General features: G+C 38.9%; 1 protein-coding gene across 1 annotated transcript in view; it reads left to right on the top strand.

Moving 5' to 3' along the window:
* Positions 1-24,637, top strand: part of CTNNAL1 (catenin alpha like 1) — a 58,974-nt gene that overhangs the window by 5,665 nt on the left and 28,672 nt on the right. Inside the window, exons 2-6 of the mRNA XM_023629849.2 lie at positions 11,271-11,460; positions 17,386-17,573; positions 19,169-19,288; positions 21,703-21,792; positions 22,822-22,992. Coding sequence (XP_023485617.2) covers positions 11,271-11,460; positions 17,386-17,573; positions 19,169-19,288; positions 21,703-21,792; positions 22,822-22,992 — 759 coding nt within the window. The remainder of the gene's footprint in view (positions 1-11,270; positions 11,461-17,385; positions 17,574-19,168; positions 19,289-21,702; positions 21,793-22,821; positions 22,993-24,637) is intronic.

Raw genomic sequence — 24,637 nt, 5'->3', positions numbered from 1 at the left:
CTTCTGGGGGAAGGGAGCAGGGTGATATAGAAAGGGAGGGGCCCACAGGGCACATGGGCTGTCAGAGGTGCTGGCAGTGTTCTCTTAAGCTTGGTGGTGGGTGCATTTGTCTCTTTTTCATTTCTTTAAAACCGAACGTGTGCATATTATATACATTCATTTGTTATATATTTTCTAATTCAGGTAGTTTTTTTAAAAGCCCTAGGTTAATTCTCAAACACATTTTCTGCGGAGCAACTCCCCACATTCTTTAATAATCACTTTATTCTTCCTGTCAAAACTCCCACTCCCAGTCTTATGTTTTTATCCAAGGAAGGGAAGAGAGAGATCTGCCACATAGCTCCACCCTAATGTGGAATGTTTTTCTACCACCCACTAGTCTTTTCCTGTCCATGATAGATTTAGTTCAGACCCTTTACATTTCTGAGGTAGCTCATTTCGTCTTCCCATTTCTCTCTGTATTGTCCTGGAAGATTTTCAGGATCCTTGTCTCACTAAGTTGGAGATGAATACGGTACAGATGGGGCCTTCTTTGCTGATGTGTGTATGTGAATATATGGGTATGTGTGTGTGTGTTTATTGAGGTCATACTGGCTTGTAACATTGTGTAGATTTTAGGTGTACATTATTATATTTCAGCTTCTGTATAGACTGCGTGTTCACCACCAATAGTCTAGTTTTTGTCATCAGTATACATGTGTTCCCCTTTATCCCTTTTGCCTTCCCCCTACCCACTTCTACTCTGGTAATCACTCATCTGTTCTCCTTATCTATGTGTTTATCTTCCACATATGAGTGAAATCATACAGATTTTGTCTTTCTCTGTCTGACTTATTTCGCTTAGTACAATACCCTCAATGTCCATCCATGTTGTTGCAGATGGCACGATTTTGTCTTGTTTTTATGACTGAGCAGTATTCCACTGTGTATAGCAACCACCTCTTCTTCATCCGTTCATCCGCTGATGGGCACTTGGGTTACTTCCACGTCTTGGCTATTGTGAATAATGCTGCGGTGATCATAGGGTTGCATAAATCTCTTTGAATTGTTGATTTCATGTTCTTTGGCTAAATACCCAGTAGTGGGATAGCTGGGTCATGTGGTATTTTATTTTTAATTTTTTGAGAAATTTCCATACCGTTTTCCATAGTGGCTGTATATGTGTGTGTGTTTTTGTTGTTGTTGTTGTTGAGGAAGACTGGCCCTGAGCTAACATCTGTTGCCAGTCTTTCTCTTTTTGCTTGAGGAAGATTCACCCTGAGCTAACAGCTGCGCTAATCTTCCTCTATTTTGTATGTGGGTTGCCTTCACAGCATGGCTTACAAGTGGTGTAGGTCTGCACCCAAGATCCAAACCGGTGAACCCTGGGCCACTGAAGCGGAGCATGCCAAACTTAACCACTATGCCATGGGGCTGGCACCTATATATATGAGTGTTTTTAACTGCAAAGATAAAACACATAAAACTCAAACAATAAAATGGTATATAAAGTGAGTGAAAGGCCTCTTTTTTCTGCCTCTTTTAAAGCACATCCCATGATTTACTGTGTTTTCTTCCATATTGGTTTCCATAGCTGATTAGCTGATTTTTATGTCTAATAATTTTGAGAACTTACTGATGGGTTAAGCCCAGAGATGAGCTTCTCCATCCTGGGCTGGCTCCTTTATTCTTCACCTCAGGGGAAATCAGGCTTTGTTCTTTTCTCTGGGCTACAACCATTTCTTTTTTTCTTCCTGGTCTTCTGTTGCTTTCTTGCCTCCCCACAAAATAAGTAAATAAGCTAAGAAAATCCATTTCAATCAAGAGATTACTGTCATTTATTCTAGAAAATAAGAATAACATCACAAACATGAGGGAAGAACAGAGATTTTAGAAATGTAGACAGTGTAACAATATCTTACAATTAGGTAGTGCTAACTGTATACCAGATGCTATTCTAAAGTACTTTATTTACATTTACTAATTTATTCCCCACAGTGATTTTATGAGATGGGTACTGTTATTCATGTTTTTACAGATGAGAACACTGAACCACAGAAAGGTTGGATAACTTGCCACACAGTCACGTGGTGGAGTCAGAATTCAAACCTGCCAGAGTTCATGTTCTTGACTACTAGGATATACTTTGTTGGCGATTGGTACTTCTTGACACTCTTTGTTAGAAGGTGTAAAGTAAGCCCTAGTTCTTATTCTTTTATCCTGAAACAGTGTACTTAAATACATCAGATCCTCTTTCTTCCCCCTGGGATGCCTTCTCTGCCCTCTTTTCTGCTTCATTCAGGCTTTCTCTAGACTCCGGTGTCTGGGCAACTCCAGGTTGTGACTCCCAATTTAGTATGCCTCCTATTTTTGCAGAATAATGCTAAAATTAGATTTGGCACATTATAATTTACAAGGTATTTTCACCAGCTGTCTTTCCCTTGATCCTTGACATAATCCTGGGAGGTAACAGGCATTACAGTGAGTAAGGGTGTAGGCAGTTTACTGACTGTGACCTTGGGCAAATTCTTGACCTTTTCAAATTTCTGGTTACCTGTAAAATGAGAGTAATCATAGTATCTATTTCATAGAGATGTAAACATTAAATGGATTAATGGCCTTAAAACACGTAGAATAGTGCTTGCTACTGTTGTGCTTAATGTTAAATGTTAACTAGTCTTATTTTTTGTGTGATAAGGGAATTGAAATTTGATCTCACTTTTGTAAAACTGTGTGTTTAAGTATGTATGTGTATAAAACAAGACTGAAAAGAATTATGCCAGAATGCTCACCGGCCACTGGGATGATTTTTATTTCTTTAGGCTTTCCTATATTTCCGATGGTTTTGGGGTTTTTTTGTTTGTTTTTTGTTTTTAAACAATTAATGTGTAGAACTTTTGAACCTCTCTTTTAAAAAGTTTGAAAATAATTTTAGGACATAAGTAGAGCTCTTAGTAGGACTTTTATAAATGGACTTGGCTTCACTAAATGTTAGTTTTAAAGGCATGACCCGTATTTGGATTGAATATTTTCCAGACTGCTTCAAGTAAGAGGAAGACAGCCACACCTAGTTATGCACTGGGGAGGATGCTTGTAGTGAAAGCAAAATGTGTGTTTTGGAACTGAACAGCAGTTGGTATTTTATCCTAATTGCAGGATCTTTTCTTTATAATTGAAATTTTAAAACTTTCTGTAAATAAGGGATTTAACAAACACAACTTAAACTTCCTTTACTCCAGAGTCTCTACCAACGTGGTCGTTTGGAATAGTCAGCAGTGGTCAAGCCTTCTGTTCTCCAGGTGGTATAAGAGTCCCCTCGTCTATCAGGTGTGGGGAACGACTAAGCCGGTGCTAATAGGATTCATTTTTGTTTCTCTGCTTCCCGGCATCATGACCCACAGTCATCCTCAAAATTCAACCATAGAAACTCTTCTTTGATGTAATTACCTAATGGGCTTTTAGATAATATTTTATTTTGAAGAAAGTGTTCTGCACGCCTTCAAAAAACAATTGGAAAGATTGAAAACCTCCGCTAAAGGAAAAGAGTACTGGGTGGGTTTTGGTGTCACATAAACCTGGGTTCAAATTCTAAACTAGGCTACTTCTTAGCTCTGCGAGTCAAGTACTTAATTTCACTCAGCCTCAGTTTTCTTATATTTAATGATAATTAAGGATTAAATAAGAGAGCTAATTATAATATACCTTTGAATGCTTACCATAAACTAGGTACTGAGTTAAACACAGTCCTGGCATCATTTCATTTAATTCTCCTATCAGCACATGAGGCAGAGAAAGCAGTGTGGCTAAGTGGTTAAGAGGTTAGGCTCTGGAGTCAGACTGTCTGGATTTCAATCCTAATTCTCCTATTCTTCTTCATCTCCAGTTTCCTCATTTATAAAATGGGGATGATATTAGTACATATTTTATTGGGACTTGGTAAGATGTAATAGGGTAGTATTTTAAAGTGTGGACTCTGCATCATTATCCTGACACCAAAGCCAGATGAGGACACTACAAGGAAAGAAACCTACAGGCCAATATCCCTGATAAATGTAGATGAAAAATTCTCAACAAAATACTAGCCAACCAAATTCAATAGCACTTTAAAATGGTCATACACCATAAACAAGTAGGTTTTATTCCTGGGATGCAAGGATGATACAACATATGTGAATCAATAAATGTGATAAACCACATTAATAGAATGAAAGATAAAAGTCATATGAACATTTCAATAGATGCAGAAAAAAGTGTTTGACAAAATTCAACATCCTTGCATGATAAAATCTCTCAACAAATTGGGTACAGAAGGAATGTACCTCAACATAATAAAGCAGTATATGACAAGCCCACAGCTAACATCATCCCCAATGGTGAAATGTTGAAAGCTTTTCCTCTCAGATCAGGAACAAGAGAAGGAGGCCCACTCTCACCACTCCTATCCAACACAGTACTGGAAGCCCTGGCTAGGGCAGTCAGGCACGCAAGAGGAATAAAAGGCATCCAGGTCAGAAGGGGAGAAGCAAAATTGTCTATTTGCAGATGATGTGATCTTATATATAGAAAGTGCTAAAGGCGCCACCAAAAAACTGTTAGAGCTAATAAATGAATTCCGTGAAGTTGCAGGATAAAAAATCAACATGCAGAAATCAATTGTGTTTCTATATGCTAACAATGAAATATCTGAAAAAGATATAAAACAATCACATTTACAATAGCATGAAAAACAATAAAATACTTAAGAATAAATTTAACCAAGAAGGTGAAAAATCTTACACTGAACACTGTAAGACTTTGATGAAAGAAATTGAAGAGCACATATAAATGGAAAGATATTGTGTGCTCATAGATTGGAAGAATTAATATTATTAAAATGTCTGTACTACCCAAAGCTGTCTATAGATTCAATGCAATCCCTATCAAAATAACAATGGCATTTTTCACAGAAATGGAAAAAGAATTTTAAAATGAGTAGGGAAGCACGAAAGACCCTGAATAGCCAAAGCAATCCTGAGACAGAACAAAGCCGGAGGCATCACACTTCCTGATTTCAAACTATATAACAAAGCTATATAATCAAAGCAGTATGCTATGGCATAAAAATAGACACATAGTCCAATGGAACAAATCAAGAGCCCAAAAATAAATCCATGCATGTATGGTCAAATAATACTTGACAGGGGAGCCAAGAATACTTAATAGGGAAAGGATAGTTTCTTCAATAAATGGTGTTGGGAAAACTGGATAATCACATGCAGAGGAATGAAATTGGAGCCCTGTCTTACACACTAACAGAAATTAACTTGAATTGGATTAAAGACTTAAATGTAAGACCTGAACCCATAAAATTCCTAAAAGAAAACATAGGGAAACATCTCGACATTGGTCTTGGCAATGATTTTTTGGATAAAGCACAAGTAACAAAAGCAAAATAAACAAGCAGGACTACATCAAACTAAAAAGCTTCTGCATAGCAAAAGAAGCAATCTACACAATGAAAAGACAACCTATGGAATGGGAGAAAGTATTTGCAAACCATCTATTTGGTGAGGGGTTAATATATAAGGAACTCATACAACTCAATAGCAAAAGAACCACAATCTGATTGAAAAATGAGCAGAGGAAGTGAATAGACATTTTCCTAAAGAAGACAGACAAATGGCCAATAGGTACATGAAAAGATGCTCAGCATCACTAATTATGAGGGGAATACAGATCAAAATCACGAGATATTACCTCACACCCCTTACAATTGGCTATTAAAAAAGATAAGATAGCAAGTGTTGGCAAGGATGTGGAGAAAAGGGAACCTTTGTGTGCTGTTGGTGGGAACGTAAATTGTTACAGCCACTATGAAAAACAGTTTGGAGGCTCCTCAAAAAATTAAAAATAGAACTAACATATGATCCAGCAATCCTGCTTCTCGGTGTTTATCCAAAGGAAATGAAATCAGGATCTTGAAGAGATGGCTGCACTCCCATTTTCTATGCAGCATTATTCACAGTAGTCAAGCTGTGGAAACAACCTAAGTGTCTGCCTGTGGATGAATGGATAAAGAGGGTGTGGTATAAATATACAATGGAATATTATTCAGCCATGAGAAAGAAGGAAATCCTGCCATTTGTGACAATGTGGATGGACCTTGAGGGCATTATGCTAAGTGAAACAAGTCAGATAGAGAGGGCAAATACTGTATGATCTCACATATATGTGGAATCTGAAAAAGCTGAACTTACAGAAATGGAGAGTAGGATGGTGGTTGCCAGGGGCTGGGTGCTGGGGAAAATGGAAAGGAGCTTAGTCAAAGGGTACAAGTTTCTAGTTATAAGATGAATAAGTTTTGGGGATCTCATGTAAGGCATGGTGACTGTAGTTAATAATACTGTATTATATGCTTGAAAGTTGCTAAGAGAGTAGATCTTAAATGTTCTCACCACCACCAGAAAACAACAACAAAAAGATAGTTATGTGAGGTGATGGAGGTTATTAACTAATCCTGTTATGGTAATCATTTGCAATATATGTGTGTATCAAATCATCATGTTGTACACCTTAAATTTACACAATGTTACGTGTCAATCATATCTCAGTAAAGCTTGAAAAATAAAGTATGGCCTTGGAGTCAGTTGTCTGACTCTGAATCTTGTCCAATGGAACAGAGCCTAGAAATAAATCCACATGTATATGGTCAACTATTTAACAAGGGAGACAAGAATACTCAATAGGGAAAGGATAGTTTCTTCAATAAATGGTGTTAGGAAAGCACTTCATAGCTGTGCAACCTTAAATAAGCATCTTTTAATGCTGGTTTTCTTATCTGTAAAAAGGAGATAAAGTAGTGCCTACATACTAAGATTATTGTAGGGCTTAAATTAGGTTATTTACGTAAAATATTTTTCTGTGCCTGCCACATAGAGATGTTAGTGTCATGCCAGTGCACCCCATTTTTCATGCCACAAGTTTAGGGGTCATCTTTGACAGCACCAGTCTAATCTATCAAGCAAGTCATATTCAAGACTTTGCCCAATTCGTCCATTTTTCTCCATCTTGACTGTTGCTGCCTTATTTTAAGCCACATCGTCATCTTTTACCTGGACTATTGCAACAGCTTCCTAACTGGTCTCCCTCCTTCCACTTTTGCCACTTTAGCAATCTACTTTTCTCCCAGAAGAGAGTATTCTTTTAAAAAACATACATTTGAGATTGCATTCGTTATTTACTGCTGCAAAACAAATTACCACCAAACTTAATGGTTTAAAACAGCAAACATGTATTATTTAGTTTCTGTGTGTCAGGAATTTGGGAGGGGCTTACCTAGGTGGTTCTAGATCATTCACATGTCTATCTGTTAGCAGGAGACCTCAGATCCTTGCTAGCTGGTGGTCAGACGCCTTAGTTCCTCATATCAGCCTCTGCATCCGGCTGGTCAAGTGTCTTCGTGATATGGCAACTGGCTTCCCCTAGAGTGAATAATCCCAGAGAGTAAGGTGGAAACTGGAGTGTCTTTATGACCTTCCCTCAAAAGTCGCATACTGTTGCTTCTGCTTTATTCTGTTAGTTAGAAGTGATTCACTAAGTTCAGTCCATCCTCAAGGAGAGGGGAATGAGCCTCCATCTCTTGAAGGGATGAATAGCAAAGAATTTGTGGAAATATTTTTAAACCACTATGGTTTACCTTCTGACCACAAAATTGTTTACATTCTTTCCACCTATAAACAAATCCCCCTAACCCTCCCCAAACTCTTATCCCTTTATGACATCAGCTGGAAATCCAAGACATTGGCATCTAAATCTGATTCAGATGAGCCTTCTTGTATGTGGTAATTCCTTAGGTTTAGCTCCTTGAGTGTAGTTCCTCTTGATCTGAAGACCTGTGAACTAAAGAGACAAGTTATCTGCTTCCCAAGCACCCAACTTACAGTGGTAGGACAGGCATAGGATAACCACTATAGTCATTTTTCTTAAGGAAAAATTTAAAACCCCAGAAAAATAGGAGGCATAGGATAACTGCTATATAATTCTGTTTGAAAATGGGGGAAATAGGAGCCACTGCTTCATAGCATTCTGAAATCCACCCAGGCACAGGTTAGCAGTTCCTGGATTCAGACTCAAGGACTGGGAATAATTCTTCATGGCTCTTAGCACTGTCCTGAGTCATCCTTTTTCATGAAAGGTAGCCTATGTTTGCAACTGCATAGTTTTCTCAGCCTGCTCCCCACCTAGGGAAGTTGAGGAGTACAAAACCCTCCTTTTATTTTGTAATGATCTGTCTCTTTCAGTCCAAGCTGGTGGTGTTTCTCCTGACATACTTATCTTAAAAATTTTTTGGGTCTCCTGTGAATCTTATTGGGCTCACTCCATTAGACAAACCATACCCACAAGTCTCTCTGCGATAAGCCCTTCTCTAACTTGGGCTTCTGCTGGGTCTCCTGAGGAACAACCTTCTTATAAGACCTGTTGTTTGACTGAAGGGATCTGTGGAATACCACCTTGAATCTTTCTGAGACACTAATATAAGATTTTATAGTCATACTCAGCTTCATCTTTAGACCTTGCTTTCCTGACAGTGCCCTGGATTTTATTTTTGCCTGGAAGCCATTCTTAATTTTAGCATCATTTGCCCTCTGGAGAAGCTAGGAATTTTCAAATCCAATAAACCCTGGCTTCTTTTTATTTAATAGCTACTGTCTCTCCTCTTACATTTTACTGTAAGCAAAAAGAAACCAAGTGGCACCTACAAAATCTGCCTTGAAATCTCCTTAGCTAGATCACCCAGTTCATTTAGGTATATTTTCTAATTTCCATGTTACTGAGGGTGACTTTCTGCCACCACATAACAAGGATCCTCTTTTCTCCAGTTTCCAATAAGATTTTTTCACCTGTAGCCTCCTCAATGGTCATCATGCTTCTACAAAGTTTTTTCACCTCTCTTCTAGCTTTTCTTAACTGCTCAAAATCTTTTCAGCTCCCACTGCTCAACTGCAAAGCTCCTCCCACATTCTACATTTTGTTACAGCACTGCCCCAGTTCCAGGTACCAAAATATGTATTAATTATCTATTAATAACAAATTACCCCAAATTTAGTGCCGTAAAACAATAAACGTTTATCATCTCATGGTTTCTTTGGGTCAAGAATTCTGGAGTGGTTTCACTGGTGATTCTGGATTAAGCTCTTTCATAAGATTGAAATCCAGATGTTAGCTGAGCCCATAGTAATCCAAAGGCTTGGCTGGGGCTGGAGAATCTGTTCTCAGGTTCACTTATCTGGCTGTTTGCAGGAAGCCTTGGTTCTTCACTTTCTTTTGGCCAGAGGCCTCAGTTTCTTGCCATGTGGGACTCTCCATAGGGTTGCTTGAGTGCCCTCCACAATATGGTACCTGGTTTTCTCCCACAGGGATTGATCCCAGAGGGAGAGAGTGAGATGGAAGTCACAATATGTCTTATGACCTACCCTCAGAAGTACACCATTGCTTCCACTTTCTTCTGTTTATTAGAAATGAATCACTAAGTTTAGCCCACACTTAAGGGGAGAGAAATGAGGCTCCACCTCTTGAAAGGAGAAATATCAAAGAATTTGGAGGCACGTTTTAAAACCACTACAGAGATTATACCACTTTCCTGCTTAAAAACCCTTCGGTGGCTTCCTGACACACTTAGAATAAAATACAAACTCTTTACTCCAATTCGCAGCCTTACATGGCTGGTTCCTGCCCACCTGTTGGGTATCGGTGTTGCACTTGCCCTCTTATCCACTGTTGTTTAGCCATTTCTGGCCTTACCTCATTCCTTGAACAGGACAGGCTCATCCCTAAGGGACCCTCCACCCCAACCCCCTCTTTTTTTTTTTTTAACAGTTATTTCTTCTCCCCAGAATGCTTTATCCCCTGATGTTGGCCATCCTGGCTACTTGATATCATTTAGATTTCAGCTTAAATATGATTTCCTCATAGAAGGAAGATCAACTAATCTCAGGTCTCTACACATACTGTCTATCACATTACCCTATTTTAATACTTTGCATAGCATTTATGTTAAAAATTTTCTACTTACCTATTTTTGTGATTATTGTATCTCCCTTCTACTAGAGTGTAATCTCCATGAGAGCGTGGGCCTTTTCTTTCTTGTGCATTGCTGTTTCATCATCGCCTAGAATTCTATTTGGCGTGTGATAGGTGTGCAACAAATATATTTTGTGTAATCGAGTTATTGTTATTCTACTAGACTGTGAACCAAATGGGGTCAGGATTGTGTTAGTCTCATTCACTGATGCATACTCAGGATGTGGCATCTAGGAAATATTCAGAATTTGAGAAGCAATACTATAGATGAGGGAATTGAGAGAGAGAAAGTAAATTTCCTCGGTCATTTAGCTAGTAATGGCAGAGCCAAGACTCAAACCCAGGCCTTCCTGATTCTAAACTATTAATACCATAACATATAAAGTGCTGGCACTTCGAGTTGCTCAGAGTGATTCCTTTGCTCTTAAGTCTCTATTTTAGTCTTTGTTAATATACTCATATAAATAATTTCAAAGTTATACTCAGTGGACATGTACTATTTGAGATCTGTATTTTTGATGTAACATTCTTTAAATAGTTTTTTATGTCAGCAAACTTTATGTACTAATTTTCTAAGTTATTTTGAAGATTTATGTTTGTTTCAACCAGCTTAACTTGTCACCTTTTGTATTTTATTTCAGGGCCTGGAACCAAGTGTTAAAACTGTTGGTATTTCATTTACTTTGAGTGTACAAAACTTAGAGAGATATAGAACAGATTAAAACGGTCATTCTGAAGGATCTAGTTAATTCAGTAAACATGTATGGCACACGTACCGTTCTGTGCAGCCCATGCACTGTGCTAGGCAATGGAGTGGAATGCAAGGTGAAGAAGATGCTGTCTCTGCTCTCACAGCTGCTCGAGTCATAGTAGAGGAAATTAGACCCAAAGTGCTTTGGTTTTCTGCGGATTCTGTGAATGTAATAATCCATCCAGTCCTGCTTTTCTCCTGTCTTTAAGATTTATTGAAATATCTGGAGGGCGTCTGGAACTGTATGCCCCAGATAACTGCCCTCAGGTACGCTTGGAATTGTTACCATGGAAACATTGTCCTGAGGAGGGATGCAGGGTGCTTTGCTGCTTGTCTCTGGGTTGAAGCCTTAGAACTATCAATTTAGTCTGTTAGGCTGGTTCAGTGTGCCAGGCTTAATTTCTTCGGCTTTTCTGATAGTTTCTTTTTTAAAGGTATTAAGATAAAATTTAAGCAAGTTGTTTTTATCTTTTATTTTCAGATCACCACACTTATTAATCATAAAGATAATACCAAAAAGTCTGATAAAACTCTGCAAGCCATTCAGCGTGTGGGACAAGCCGTCAACTTGGCAGTTGGAAGATTTGTTAAAGTAGGGGAAGCTATAGCCAATGAAAACTGGGATTTGAAAGAAGAAATAAATATTGCCTGTATTGAAGCTAAGCAAGCAGGTATGTGGATATTGAGATTGAAGCCTATTTATACTAATTTTGTTGCTTTGGATATGATGAAAAATTATTATTTTAAGTAGAGATGTGTACTGTGCTTTAGCCTTGTGATTAAAGATGTCTGGGACATGAAAGGCCAGGATTAGCTTCTAGGAATATTGAACTTCTCTCTGCTCAAGTCCTAAACCTGAAACATCGAACTCTGTCACCGGGCAGGGTGGTATATTACCATTTTTCCCATTTGCCATTGAAATGTGAGAGAGACAGAGGAGTGTGAGGGTTGGACTCTGCCGTTGGGGTGCACATTAGCCTATGTTGCCACCATGTTGGAAATGGAAATAAAAATTAGCATGCGCCTGTACTCTACTGCAGACAAATCATAGTGACCGCAAATTTCATGATGTTCCACAATTCTCTGTAGCACACAAGCCTGAGAGAACCTGGGGTGTTTTAATGGATACAAATAGTTCAGCTTTGTGGAACTATCATTTATCCATTTATTCTTTAAATAAATATTTAGAGTGCTAGCTCTAAGCCATGGGGATATAGCCATGTACAAGTCAGTGGAAGTCTGCCCTCAGGGAGCTTGCATTCTAGTGAGGGAGCTATAACCCACTCTAGTGAGTGAGATCATAAACAATGAATAAATAAATATACAATGTCAGCTAGTGATAGTTGTCATGGAGAAAATAACAAAGTAGAGAAGGGTTAAGAGACCAGTGGAGGTATAGTTTAGAGAGGGCAGGGTTTCTCAACTGCAATGCCATTGACATTTTGAGCTGGATAATTGTTTGTTGATAATTCTTTGTTGGGGGTGGGCGCTGTCCTGTGCATGGTAGAGTGTTTAGCAGAATCCCTAGCTTCTACCTATTAGATGCCAGTGGATCCCTTCTTCCCCATTGTGACAACCAAAATTGTCTCCATATATTGCTAAATGTCCTTTGAAGGGTCAAAAAAGGCCCCTAGTTGAGAACTACTGAGATAGAGGGTAAGGAAGTCCCTCTAAGGAAGTAACATTGGAGCAGAGACTGCAGTGAAATGAGAGCCATGTGAATGTTGAGGGGAGGGGCATTCCTGGCAAGGAGAAGAGTGAGAACAGGTCTGGCCTTCTGGGCAATGGCAGGACTTTGCTCTGTGTTCTAAGCGTAGTGTGGGGCTAGTGGAAGGTTTTTTTGCAGGGTGGTAATGTAATCTCATTTATGTTTTGAAAGGATCGCTGGTGGCTCCTGTGTGGAGACTAGATTTTAGGAGGTGTAGGGGTGAAATCAGAGAGACCAGTTAGGAGGTTGTTGCAGTGGCCCAGGTGATAGATGATGGTGACTTAGACTAGGTGATAGCATTTGAGGTGGTGAAAAGCACGTGCGTGTGGATATATTGTCAAGGTGGAGCTGGCAGAATTTGCTGATAGTTTGGATGCGGCATGTGACAGAAAGAAGAGTCGTGGGTAATTCCAGGGTTATTGGAGTATGAACAGCTGGGTAAATCGTGGTGCTATTTACTGAGATAGGCGACGCTGAGAGAGGAGCAGGTGTTTTTGGAGAGTCATCGCGGGAGGAAGGGAGTGGGTAAGATAAGGCCAAGTAAATACAGAGGGGCCAACCAGATCACTTGCGGTCCTGTAGGTTATATGAATGACCTCAGTGTTATTCTATAGGTGATAGATTGAGGAATTCTGAGCCGGATGAAAGAAATATAGTTTTGTGTTAGAAATCTTTCTGGCAGTATGGAGGAAATGAATGAATGAGGGTTGATTGAGAGAGAGTTGAAACTAAAGGCAGGGAGATTAGTATGTAAGCTTTTACAATAAGCCAGGCTAAACCAAGCCAGTGTCATAGTGATATAAAGAGTAGGCAGAGGACATAAAATACTCATTAAGGTGGTTAAATAGATAGAAATGGGTTATTGATTAAAGGAAAGGGAGCATTCTGGATTGACTCTTGGGTTTTAGCCGCTCACTGGGATAGAGAACGGATTTGATGTGGGGAGCTGGGGGATGGCCTTATTCTATTCATAATTTATATTTTGCCTACATTTTTAAAAGGATTTGAAACAGCTTACAATAGAAGATATGTTCAAGAAACCCATTAAAATAGGAGATGAAAATAGATACACTGGAAACTTCAGCCAACATTGTTACTCTAATTAATCATAAAATTTATCTTTGTATTTCCTGGAAGGCAAGACAAAAATGTGGGAAAGAAAGGGTTATGTAATTCTCATTGTTTGTTGAAAGGAAACAAGCCAGCTTGTCAAAAGGAGAGTGACTTTTTTCCTGGCGCTAAATTATTGTGTGGGCACTTATACAACAGACATTACATAATGCAGTGGACAACTCAACAGAAAATGTAGAGATGTTCTTCACATTATTGTTTCTTATAGCAGCCCTTAATTAAAGCAAGAGTAGAGGTTTATAAATGAAAGGGCAACCTGAGTCCTACTCACCTTATTGGCTTTGTAGCACGCACCGTGCTGGGGTTGGGTGAGAGAAGAGGCTGTGGTCTGCGGAGCTGAGCTCCAGTAACTGTGGTGCCGTGAGCCCAGGCAGCTCCACGGAGGAGTCTTTCTGAAGCCTGATGTCATGGGCTCCACATGTTGTCTCTTCCCACGTGAAGTGCCCTGTCCCTTCTTGAGAACGGCTCCTTATAATCGCTCAGGGAAGAGAATGAGAATGGTGCCTCCTGGCATTGTATGATCTAGAAGCCCTATTTTCTCTTAATATGTGCAAATTTAAGAATTAACTTAAATCACTGCTGAAATGTTTCTAGCCCTCTGAACCCACAGCAATCGTTTTCTCCTCTGGACAGCTTAGAATTCACTGGAGGAAAACAACATAAAATAGTGATCGTGAACTGGGGCTTTGGAGTCACACTGCCTGGATTTCAGGCCCAACTCTGCCATTCTCTGGCAGTGTGATACTGAGCAAGCTATTAAACTTTTCAAACCTCAGTTTTCTCATCTATAAAATGGGGATAATGTTAGTGTTTATAGAAGTGTTTTGATGTAATGCATGTGTGCATTTGGCATATAGAAAGTGCTCAGTAAATATTAATTGTCATTATAATTATTAGTTTTTTACATATCTTTCCCTGTGTTGAACTCTACATTGTCTTTTTACTTTCTTTTGTTTTTTTTTGAGGTATAATTGACACACTACATTATGTTAGTTTCAGGTGTACAACATAATGATTGGATATTTGTATATATTGCAAAATTATCGCCACAATAAATGTAGTTAACATTATCATACATAGTTATAATTTTTTTTTCTTGTGATGAGGACTTTTAAAATGTACTCTCAGCAACTTTCAAATATGCAATACAGTAGTATTAACTATAGTTACCGTGTTGTATGTTACATTCCCAGGACTTATTTATTTTATAATCGAAAGTTTGTACCTTTTGACTTCACTCATTTCATCTACCCCTCACTGTGTTTTTACTTTTTACTTGGCTACTAGTCAGGTTTTATATTTTATATGGGAGCTCAGTACTCAATAAATATTTGTTTTTGAATGATTTTGGGTTTTTGCATTAAGACACAACACTAACTAGTTACATATAACAAGTTAAAAATGACAAGAAATGCTATAAATGACAGGAAGCTATAAAACAGCTTTGTGACTTTTTCAGAGAGCTAATTTCTGAACAGTCTATACTTTGAACAAGTTTATAATGTTAAGGAACCATTTGACCATGTTGGTGGAGCCAACCAAATGTTACCATCCCACGTACTTATGAGTTTAGTTCTTGGGGTTTAGTCGGAAAAAAGGAAGGTTAAATAATGCCGTATGTGCAGGCTCATATGTAATAGCTTTGGTGATTGAGAGCTACAGGAAAAAGTAACATTTTCCAGAGGTACAGAGGAAACATTTCTATCCTTTCAGCTGTTGCAAACTGATACTTTTCTTACTGCCCCTTTCTGTGTGCATTAAGGTTTAAATCTAAACTCTTTTTGTCTCTGTATATTTTGCTGTATAAACTTTGTATTAGTTACCTATTGCTGTGTGACAAATAAGCCCAAACTTAACAACTTAAAATCATAAACATTTATTACCTCACCGAGTTTCTGAGGGTCAGGAATCAGGATGTGGCTTAACTGGCTGGTTCTGGGTCAGTGTCTCTCATGAGATGGCACTCAGAGTATTGACTGGGCCTGCATTCATCTGAAGCCTTGACCAGACTACAGGATCTGCTTTCAAGCTCACTTTCTTGGTTGTTGGCAGGCTTCACTTCTTTGCTGGCTGTTGGCCAGAGGCCTCAGTTTCTCCCCATGCATGCCTCTCTGTAGTAATGGCTGCTTACAACGTAGCTGGCTTCCCTCAGAGAGAGAGAGCAACCAAACCGGCTACCTCAGTGTCTTTAATAACCTAATTTCAGAAGTGACATACTATCACTTCTGCCATACCAACCCTGGTATGATGAGGAAACAACACAAGGGTGTAAATACCGGGAAGGAGGGATCGTTGGAAGCCATCTTGGAGGCTGGCTAACACCGACTTCATCTGTTAGTAAAGCTGCTATTGCCGTGATACGTAACCGGTCCATATCTAGTGGCTTATCTTTTGGGTTTTCCTGTGTGGTTTCAAATTCCTGTTGTCAGAAACCAAATTTATCATCTGTCTCTCCATGCCCTTCTGATTTTTTTAAGTGACTTAGGTTCACAATCTCGAAGCCATTTTTTTTACTTTTCCTTTCCTTCTAATCACTATTCAGGTACTGATTTTGTGTTTTCTTTCCTCAGTATCTCTCAAATCATCTTTTTTATATTCCTATGGCTACCATCCTTACTAGGATTTTACTTAGCAAGATCCTTACTACCTCATACCCACAATTGAAATAGCTGCCTGATTAGTAGCCTGGCTTTTTGTCTCTCCTTTCCAGTCCGTTTTCTATGCTTCCGCCAGACTGATCTTCCTAAGTTTTGACTTCATTATGTTACACCCTGTGGTCTGTCTGTTAATATTCAGATCCTTTCACTCTATGGCCTCACACACTGTTGGGTATATGTAATAGTATTGACTAGAGGGCTTTTATGAGAAAATCAGTCCATTATGCACCCAGGTTTATTTAGGACTTAAAAAATGATCTTGAGCATTACAAGATGATGAAACGTTTATTTTCTTAATCTTGTTAAGTTAAACAGTAAGGTTGGGAAAGAATTACAGCCTGGTTTCATTTTCGTGGAGAACAAATATTTATGTTGCTTCATTGATGGGTAATTGCTGTTACCGAAATCAGAAGGTTTGGATAGCCACAGTGAAGAAAGACCTTTTCTAGAGGGTGGGGAGTCCATTCGGTTCATGCTGGCATCACTCGAAGTCAAGCCTCTCAGCAGGCAGGCTTTGCTTTTCTTCTGTTTTCCCGCCAGAACCAGGCTGACCAGCAGATGAAACTGCTTCCCTTCACCTACGACTTATTCTTTGAGGCCCCCTTTTCACTGAGGGTGCCTCCCACTCGGTTTTCTCTCCCTGGGTGTCTATAAAACCCTAACCAATATCCCCCATCTTTCCCCTCTTCCCTCCACCCCCTCCCCCTTAGCCAAAGCCTTAGCAGCTGCTTACTACTCTGCTTTTAGATTCTTCTTTGCTTATTGGCTCCTGAGATTTCTCTTACTTTCCTGTGGAGCAGGAGGCTTTTTAGATCACATGCTTAACCATTCCACTGGAGACAAAAGTTAGAATGTTTTTTGAACTTGGTGAACACAAAAATTTGTCACAGCTCTTAAGCATATGCTATTATTTTCTCACTAGAGAGCCTCATGTGATAATCCTCGCCCTCATCAAGGATAATCTGTTTCTTGTTCCTGAAGGAAGACTCTGAAGCCGAGTTTCCACTCACTGAGCACGTAACCTTGAAGATTAGAGACAAGTCTGGATTAGAATTTGTGGCTTCCTCCCAATTTAACTTTTCCCTCTTGCCTTTCTTTAGGAGAAACAATTGCGGCGCTGACAGATGTCAGCAGCTTGAACCATCCAGAATCTGATGGCCAGATCACAATTTTTACGGACAAGACAGGAGTTATAAAGGCTGCAAGATTACTTCTTTCCTCGGTGACGAAAGTGTTGTTGCTGGCAGACCGAGTGGTCATTAAGCAAATAATAACATCAAGAAATAAGGTACTTGCCTTTCTGGTGTTTCTATACTTGTGTCTTTCAGGCTTGTTTTAAAAGTGTTTTTTTAAGTTAATTGTAGGCAATTTGGCAGTGCTTGTTTTTAGCGTTTATAACTTTGTAGCTTAAAATGATATTTCTTCTGTACCTGTAATTCCTAAATAGTGTGTGTACTGGGCCTAAACTTTTGAATGCAAAAAGTTTTCTCAGAAAACCGTTTTCTACTTGTTGAGGCTTATTGGTGAAAGCTTTTCATGTGTACAAATTTGGGAAGAAAAGCCAAGTGCCACGACAATGTATGTAGTAGAAACCTACTTGATAAAAATATGGAATTCCTCAGTATCTTATTTTTCCTAAGTCAGAGAGTAATACTTTATAAGCTTAAGAAAAAATTCAATCTTCTGAAACCACGGTTATCCATGCCACAAAATTTCTGCACGCGGAGTCCCTAAATATTACTGAATAATCACAGAACTTAGAGATTGGAATTAAACTCTCCCAGTCTAGAACTCTTATAGTCTCTCAGACAACGTTATGCTCCTCAGTCATCTGGGAAGCCAGGGCGTGAACAATCACTTCTCTCCCTGGAGAATATCCTAGGCAAGGAAGGGGGCCACCAGCCAGGGAAGGATTGTCCCAGTAGGGCTTGAGGAAAAACCTACCTGACGAGTGTTGAGTGAATTGCAAAGTGTAAGTTTTGAGAAAGAAATTGGAGAGGTGGATCGCACAGTGCTAGAGGAATAGGGGAAAGCTTCCTCTCTGAAAGAAGGACCTTCTGCTCGGTGGTGGCAGTCTGCCTTCTCTCTCTTCGTTGCCTGGACTTCCTGAGCTGCCAGGGCAGATTAACACGCCAAATATCCATCATATCCTCATTAAAAATAAGTAAACACAGGATATCTGTGTTTTCTTTACCTGTCTTGGTCTGACTAAAACTAATCCCGTGCTGTTATTTTAGAGAAAAGTATTTGAAAATATGTTTCACATCTATTTACTTTATTTCTAATGTCAAGAAAACACATAACGTTGCCTATTGGCTCTGCTACTGGGTCACACTCTCTCTTCACCCCTGGCTGCCCAAAGCTGCTTGGCAACTCCTGACTGACCCAGACTGTTTTCCTGCTCTTGAAGTCCCAGACCTCCCTTTCCACTCCTCACTCTGCGGGTGACCTTCCTTCCCCTTTCCTGAGAAGAATGGAGTTCCCCCAATTCTGGTTCACTGAACCTTAAAGCTTTCATCTTTTGTCCTTACCCCCTTCCTAGTTCTCTGAAGATTTTATTACTTTAGTCTTGCCCATTCCCACCTTCTCCAGACTTTGCTACGTAAATGACCTCTTGTGTATTTAGTCCTTTCTTTGACTCTTTTTCCTGTTAATTTTCAGCTAAGCCCAAGTCTGCTGTCTGAAAGCAGTTATTCCCTAGAGGATTCAAACCTCTGAATCTGCTTCTCCTTCTCTGAGCCCCTCCTTCTCTGTCTTCTCTGACTCTTCCTCAACTTTCTCCTAGAATTGAGAATTTCTCTTTTTTCCCGCTCTCTACTTAGCCTTGACATCTCAGTCTCTTTCATATCTACACCTGATAATAAAATATTCTCTGTTTTGCAGGTTCTTGCAACTATGGAAAGACTAGAGAAAGTGAATAGCTTTCAAGAGTTTGTCCAAATATTCAGTCAGTTCGGAAATGAAATGGTGGAGTTTGCACATCTAACTGGAGATAGACAAAACGTATGTATTGACCACATTTAAAAATCTTCAGATACATGCACTTTTCAATTTGGATGGAGGCGTGATCTTTGTGATTGTTTGAGTTGATTTCTTTGCTTATTAAATCTATAGGCTTGGTCTTGAAAGCCTTTCATAAATAAGCCAGGATAAAGTCAGTAAATCTGTATGTCTTTTTTGAACACACACATAATAGTTAAATATGTTCCCACCTCATACACTGGGAAAGGCCATATTTTGCCTTCAAGGGTCAACTCAAGTTCTTCCTTTTCTATGAAACTTTTCATTTGACTCTTCTACCAGGGCTTGGGCAAATAAATTGAGTCATCATATGTATTCTTGTAGTATTTTGTTGTGTATCTCTGTTATTAGTCTTTCTGTAATTTGTTATAATTATTTTGTTATATGTTCCTGTAATTATTCTACATTAGATTAATAGCAATAACTCAAACCATTATTTATTTGCATTGGCTATGTGTCAGGTACTTAATATACATGATCTCATTTAATTCTTAAAACATCCCTATAAAGGAGGTATTGTTATTACTGTTTCACTCATGAGGAAACTGACCCTGAGAGGATAATAAACTTTCCCAAGGTCACTCTTCTAGCGGATTGAACTCAGTTATGTCTGATTCTAAAGCCTATAGATTTCAAACTACACCATGATATTAGTTCTTTTTAGGTTTGTTCCCCAATTCAGACTCTAAGCTCCTAAATGTAGGGAGGTGTAACACCATATTTTATCCATGATTGACTTTTTCTTGTTGGGGTACTTCTGTATGAGTCCATCTTGTCAGCAGTTTAGATATATAATAATTGACATTTTCTTGAGATGATTTGGTATAGTCCCATAGACTATAATTTTGGGCATAAACTTTCCTGGTTGCAGCTGGAGTTGGAAGATGGGTATTGGCCTGGGAAGTGGCAGGCTAGATTGTGATGCTTCTTGGTACTTGGTACTTAGTCCTTCTTGGACCATCTGGGTTTTATGGAGGCCTCTGTTTTGTCCTCTGGACCAGCCCTCTAACAGATTGCCATCTTTTTCAATCACTTGCTATCACCATATAATATATGGTGTCATGTATGGCTTGTAAGTATTATGTATGGCGTATACACTTGATGTGTTGTCAGTAAGACTCACAGGTTGTTTTGCAAGAAGTCCTGTCCAGTACATTAAAGATGAGAAGAATGGGTGGAAATTTTAGAAGTGACCTCAACCTTTATTTTGATAGGTATTCGTGGTGGGTGATATTCACTGGTAGAATACAGTCCCGTGGGATATGATCTTGTGACCTGAATTAGCTTTTGGGTTCTATGCAGTGTCCCACGTACTGGATGTAACTGTTTTTTTCTTTCCTACTAAAGAAAGCAATATTGGGATGCCAGTGAGTGAGAGCGGTATTATTTTAAGGATAACTTTGAATTGACTCTAATTTACTAAAACAAATAAAAGGCAAATCGTTCTCAAACTTTAGATGTTTGTTATTTGTTAGAAAGGGCTTTTCACTCAACTCACAAATGAAAAAAGACTAATGTGACAGGTAAAAATTTGATGTAATTCAAATTTCAGCGGCCGAAAGTAAACTTTTATTGGAACTCAGCCATGTTCATTTGTCTATGTATTGTCTAGGGCGGCTCTCACACTGCAGTGGCAGAATTAAGCAGTTTTGACAGAGACTGTATGGCCAAGAAGACCTAAAAAATTTATTTTCTGGATTTTTATTGAAAATGTTTGTTGACCTCTGGTTTAGGTAGTCATAACCAAATTATTATGAGAGCATTTGATTCTGGATAGGTCAGCACTATTCAGGCACCTTCTGTGATCGTACACATTCTGTCAAGGGCTCTGTTAAGAACAACCAAAAGAAAAAAAATGCAAAACACAGCGTGTGCCTCAGAGTGCATAATCTAGTTGGGGAAAATTGTATACCCAAGACACATCTCAGGAACATTACAGAGCAGCATATTGGTTAAGTTTAGGACAGACTTCACATTGAGATGAATAAGCTGAATAATTAGATGGGCTTAATCAGACACGGTGCCGGAAAGAGTTGACTTCTAATCATCTATTTTGAAGGAAATAATAGCCCATAGATGCTCAACAAATAAGTCACTTTTAATTAAGTAAAGTGTAGGATGGTGGTTCCTGTTTAGGAGTGGAGTGTCTCCACGGGGGCACAAGAATGTAGGTCTCATTTCCTGGCTCTACTGCCCTTAATAAGGGCAGCTGTTTCTTTCTACTGTATTGTGTTGATGTATTTAAATTGAACCAGTGACGTTTTATAAAACTTTATTCCGTTTTTTTTTGTTTTGTCACTTTTTTAACGTTACCTAATTGTCGAGTAAATGATTTTTCAAGAAATTGGATTGTTTACATGATCCTAGACTGCTCAGTGATTTTATTTCATTTTTAGGATTTGAAAGATGAAAAGAAAAAGGCAAAAATGGCAGCGGCTAGGGCAGTTCTTGAAAAGTGTACAATGATGCTTCTCACAGCTTCCAAGGTAAAAAAAGTTTTTGCTATTATAAATTAATTTTAAATACATCTAACTTAGATATTTTACATTCTTTAAAAGACCAAAGTGATAAATTGAAATCTAGACTACAATAGTCAAATCTTAGTTATTCTTTAATAAGAGTGCTAATAACTTCCTTCCCCAACTCCAAACAGCAATTTACCTACGAGTCAGCTTTGATCGAGCAGCTAAGCAAAAGATGGCTTATTAGGTGTTATGACTCGAGGCCTGTCGCTCATGGTCACTGTCTGCAGAGCTTTGCCAGTCTTGCTGGGAAGCCAGCACATGTGCTCTAGAAAAAGCTAGGCAAGTTAGAATCTATTAAGTAACAGTGGAGTATTAAGCTAGCCCTTAGTTTGTTTATTCTGTAAATTCATACCTCTAATTCCTTATTCTACTTCTAACAAATTGTCAGTCAAGAGCCTATAATTCCAAACAGCAGTTTGCTAGCAAATTGGTACAATTCGAGAATGAACTAGTAAACATCTCATTAGCAGTGTGTTTAGAATTGCCTGTTCATAATATTTACTCTGTGCTAAGATCAGGGAAGCCACAAAAACAGAGTTCTCTGGAGCCCACTAGGAAGGCTCTGTTCGTATCTAGGCCCTTGAGTAGTTTTTCATTTACATCATTTTTTAAAAGTCAAAGATGCATCTATGGTCATATATCATCTGTTCATTTTTCCTCATTCTTTTTTAATTCTTGCACATGTAAGGCAACATTTTAAAATAGTTTTAATCGTGGTGAAGTAAAGGGTTTTTTCCCCCAATATTTTAAGTAAACTTATTATTGAAGTATAAAGATACAGTTTTGCACTCTGCCTTTTTCACTTAACCTTGCTATCGCTTTTTACTCATCCTGCTTCCACTTGTAGTGAGGAGAAGCAGCTGGGTGAGCCAGGGACCCAGGAGATTTTGGTAAAGAACCATTTTTATTAGCATGACATGTTCTCTGTAAGATTTTGTGTATTATGATATGGGTCAAATCTTAAAATAAAGAGTTTCAATGGTTTCGAAGACATGTCTCAGGCATCCCCACTGCGAATCAGCCCATAAAAATAAAGGAGGAGTGTTTGACCGAATGAAAGTGGCATTGGATAAGGTAATTGAAATTGTGACCGACAGCAAACCAAATGGAGAGACTGACAATTCATCTATCAGTATTTTCGCTGGAATTAAAGAATTCAAGGTAAGAATAAAGAGAATATATTTTGATTTTTTCTTTCCATTTCAAAGGAGCATCATTATATGTAGTATCCATATTTTTGTGTAATATTTTAGAATAGGTGCTTCACAAAAGCAGGTATTTCTCTTTAAAACAATGCCACTATGTACAAACTTAATGTTCACTAACATTTGGCTTAGTGTCGTTTGTACAAAGAACACTGGTCTTGGGTGACAGTAGCTGCTGTGGCCCTGTTTAGCTGTATGGTTTAGCTGTAGCCTCCTGTCCTCTGTTTAGAAAGGTGTTCCCTTCACAGTCTTTTGAGCAGTGCATGCCATCCATGGGTGATGACAGACAGCAAACCATTTCTGTTGGCATTCTTGCTCTTCCCTGTGTTATGGGGCTGATACTTTGAGACTATAGTAATAGTATTAATGATAATTAAAATTTAAAAATAAGCAATAATGCATGCTAACATTTATTTAGCGGTTTCTCAGTGCCAGCCCTGTTCTGAGTGCTTTAAATGTATGTATAGGTATAATCCTCACAAGGACTATTGTTATATTATCCCCATTATATAGCTGAGGATACTGAGAAACAGAAGTCAAGTAACTTGCCAGCTACGAAGTGCCAAAGTTGAGATTTGAAACTAGGCAGGCTGACTCAGAATCCTCACCATTTTAGGGAAGACCTTCTCATCAGAAGTCAGAGAGATGGTGAAGCTGCTTTTTGGGTAAGAGTGGTGTATGAATCAGGAGGGCTAAGGAAATGTTCTGGCACAACCCCCTCATCTGACAGATGGGAAAACCAGAGCCCTGAGAAGTTATCCAATATGCTGAGGGTTACCCGCCTCTCAGACAGGGCTACGACAGGGATGGTGTTCTTTTCATCTTACTACACTTCAACTTTTAATTGTGTCAAGGTCTAAGGAACATTAGGTCAAACAAAGTAATGGAAAGAACATTTATTTTTAGGGACTGTGCTCTTAATACGTATTATCTCATTTAATCTCGAATTCCCCTTTTAGGTGGCTAATATATCCATGTTTTTGAGGAGGAAAGCTGATAAGTGGTAAAACCCTTCTTGAGAACCAGGACTCTCTAATCCCAAAGTCCCTGACCTTTCAGTTTACACCTCTGGGTTTGTTTATATGCTGCGGGACCTAGCTCTTCCTGAGGGGAAAGAAGCTACAAGGGCCAGTCATTCTCTTAGAGTTTTTATTGCTGAAAGGGATCTTAGAGATTATTTTTCTAATCCTCTCTTTTTATAAAGGCAAAGGGAGATGATGTCTTGTCAAAGGATAATTAGGGAAACAGGGTTAGAGCCAGGCCTTTTGCCTCTTGACCCTGCATTTCTGGTTCCAGGCTGACTAGGGGCAGTGCTATACCTGTGGCCACTGCCGGCTGCGCTCGCTGCTGACCCTTTCACAGTCAGTTGTTCTGGAGCGCAGAGCTGTCACGAATAGCCTCAGTCTTACTGTCAGTGGTTACTTTTTGGCATCTTACCTTTTTTCTGATGGAAAGTATAATCCGTAGAGGGAAACTGGATACTTTACTGCATTCAATACTGTGAATATGTGGACAAATCTTATAAACCATATAAATTAATGACCTTCAAAAGAAAAAAAAACTCTACTAAGTTGTTGTTTAAAAACATATGTATGTTCTTT

This window comes from Equus caballus, chromosome 25, assembly GCF_041296265.1.
Source record: "Equus caballus isolate H_3958 breed thoroughbred chromosome 25, TB-T2T, whole genome shotgun sequence".
Lineage (NCBI taxonomy): Eukaryota > Metazoa > Chordata > Mammalia > Perissodactyla > Equidae > Equus > Equus caballus.
Note: the sequence above shows the minus strand (reverse complement) of the source record. Positions and strands in the feature narration are given on the sequence as shown.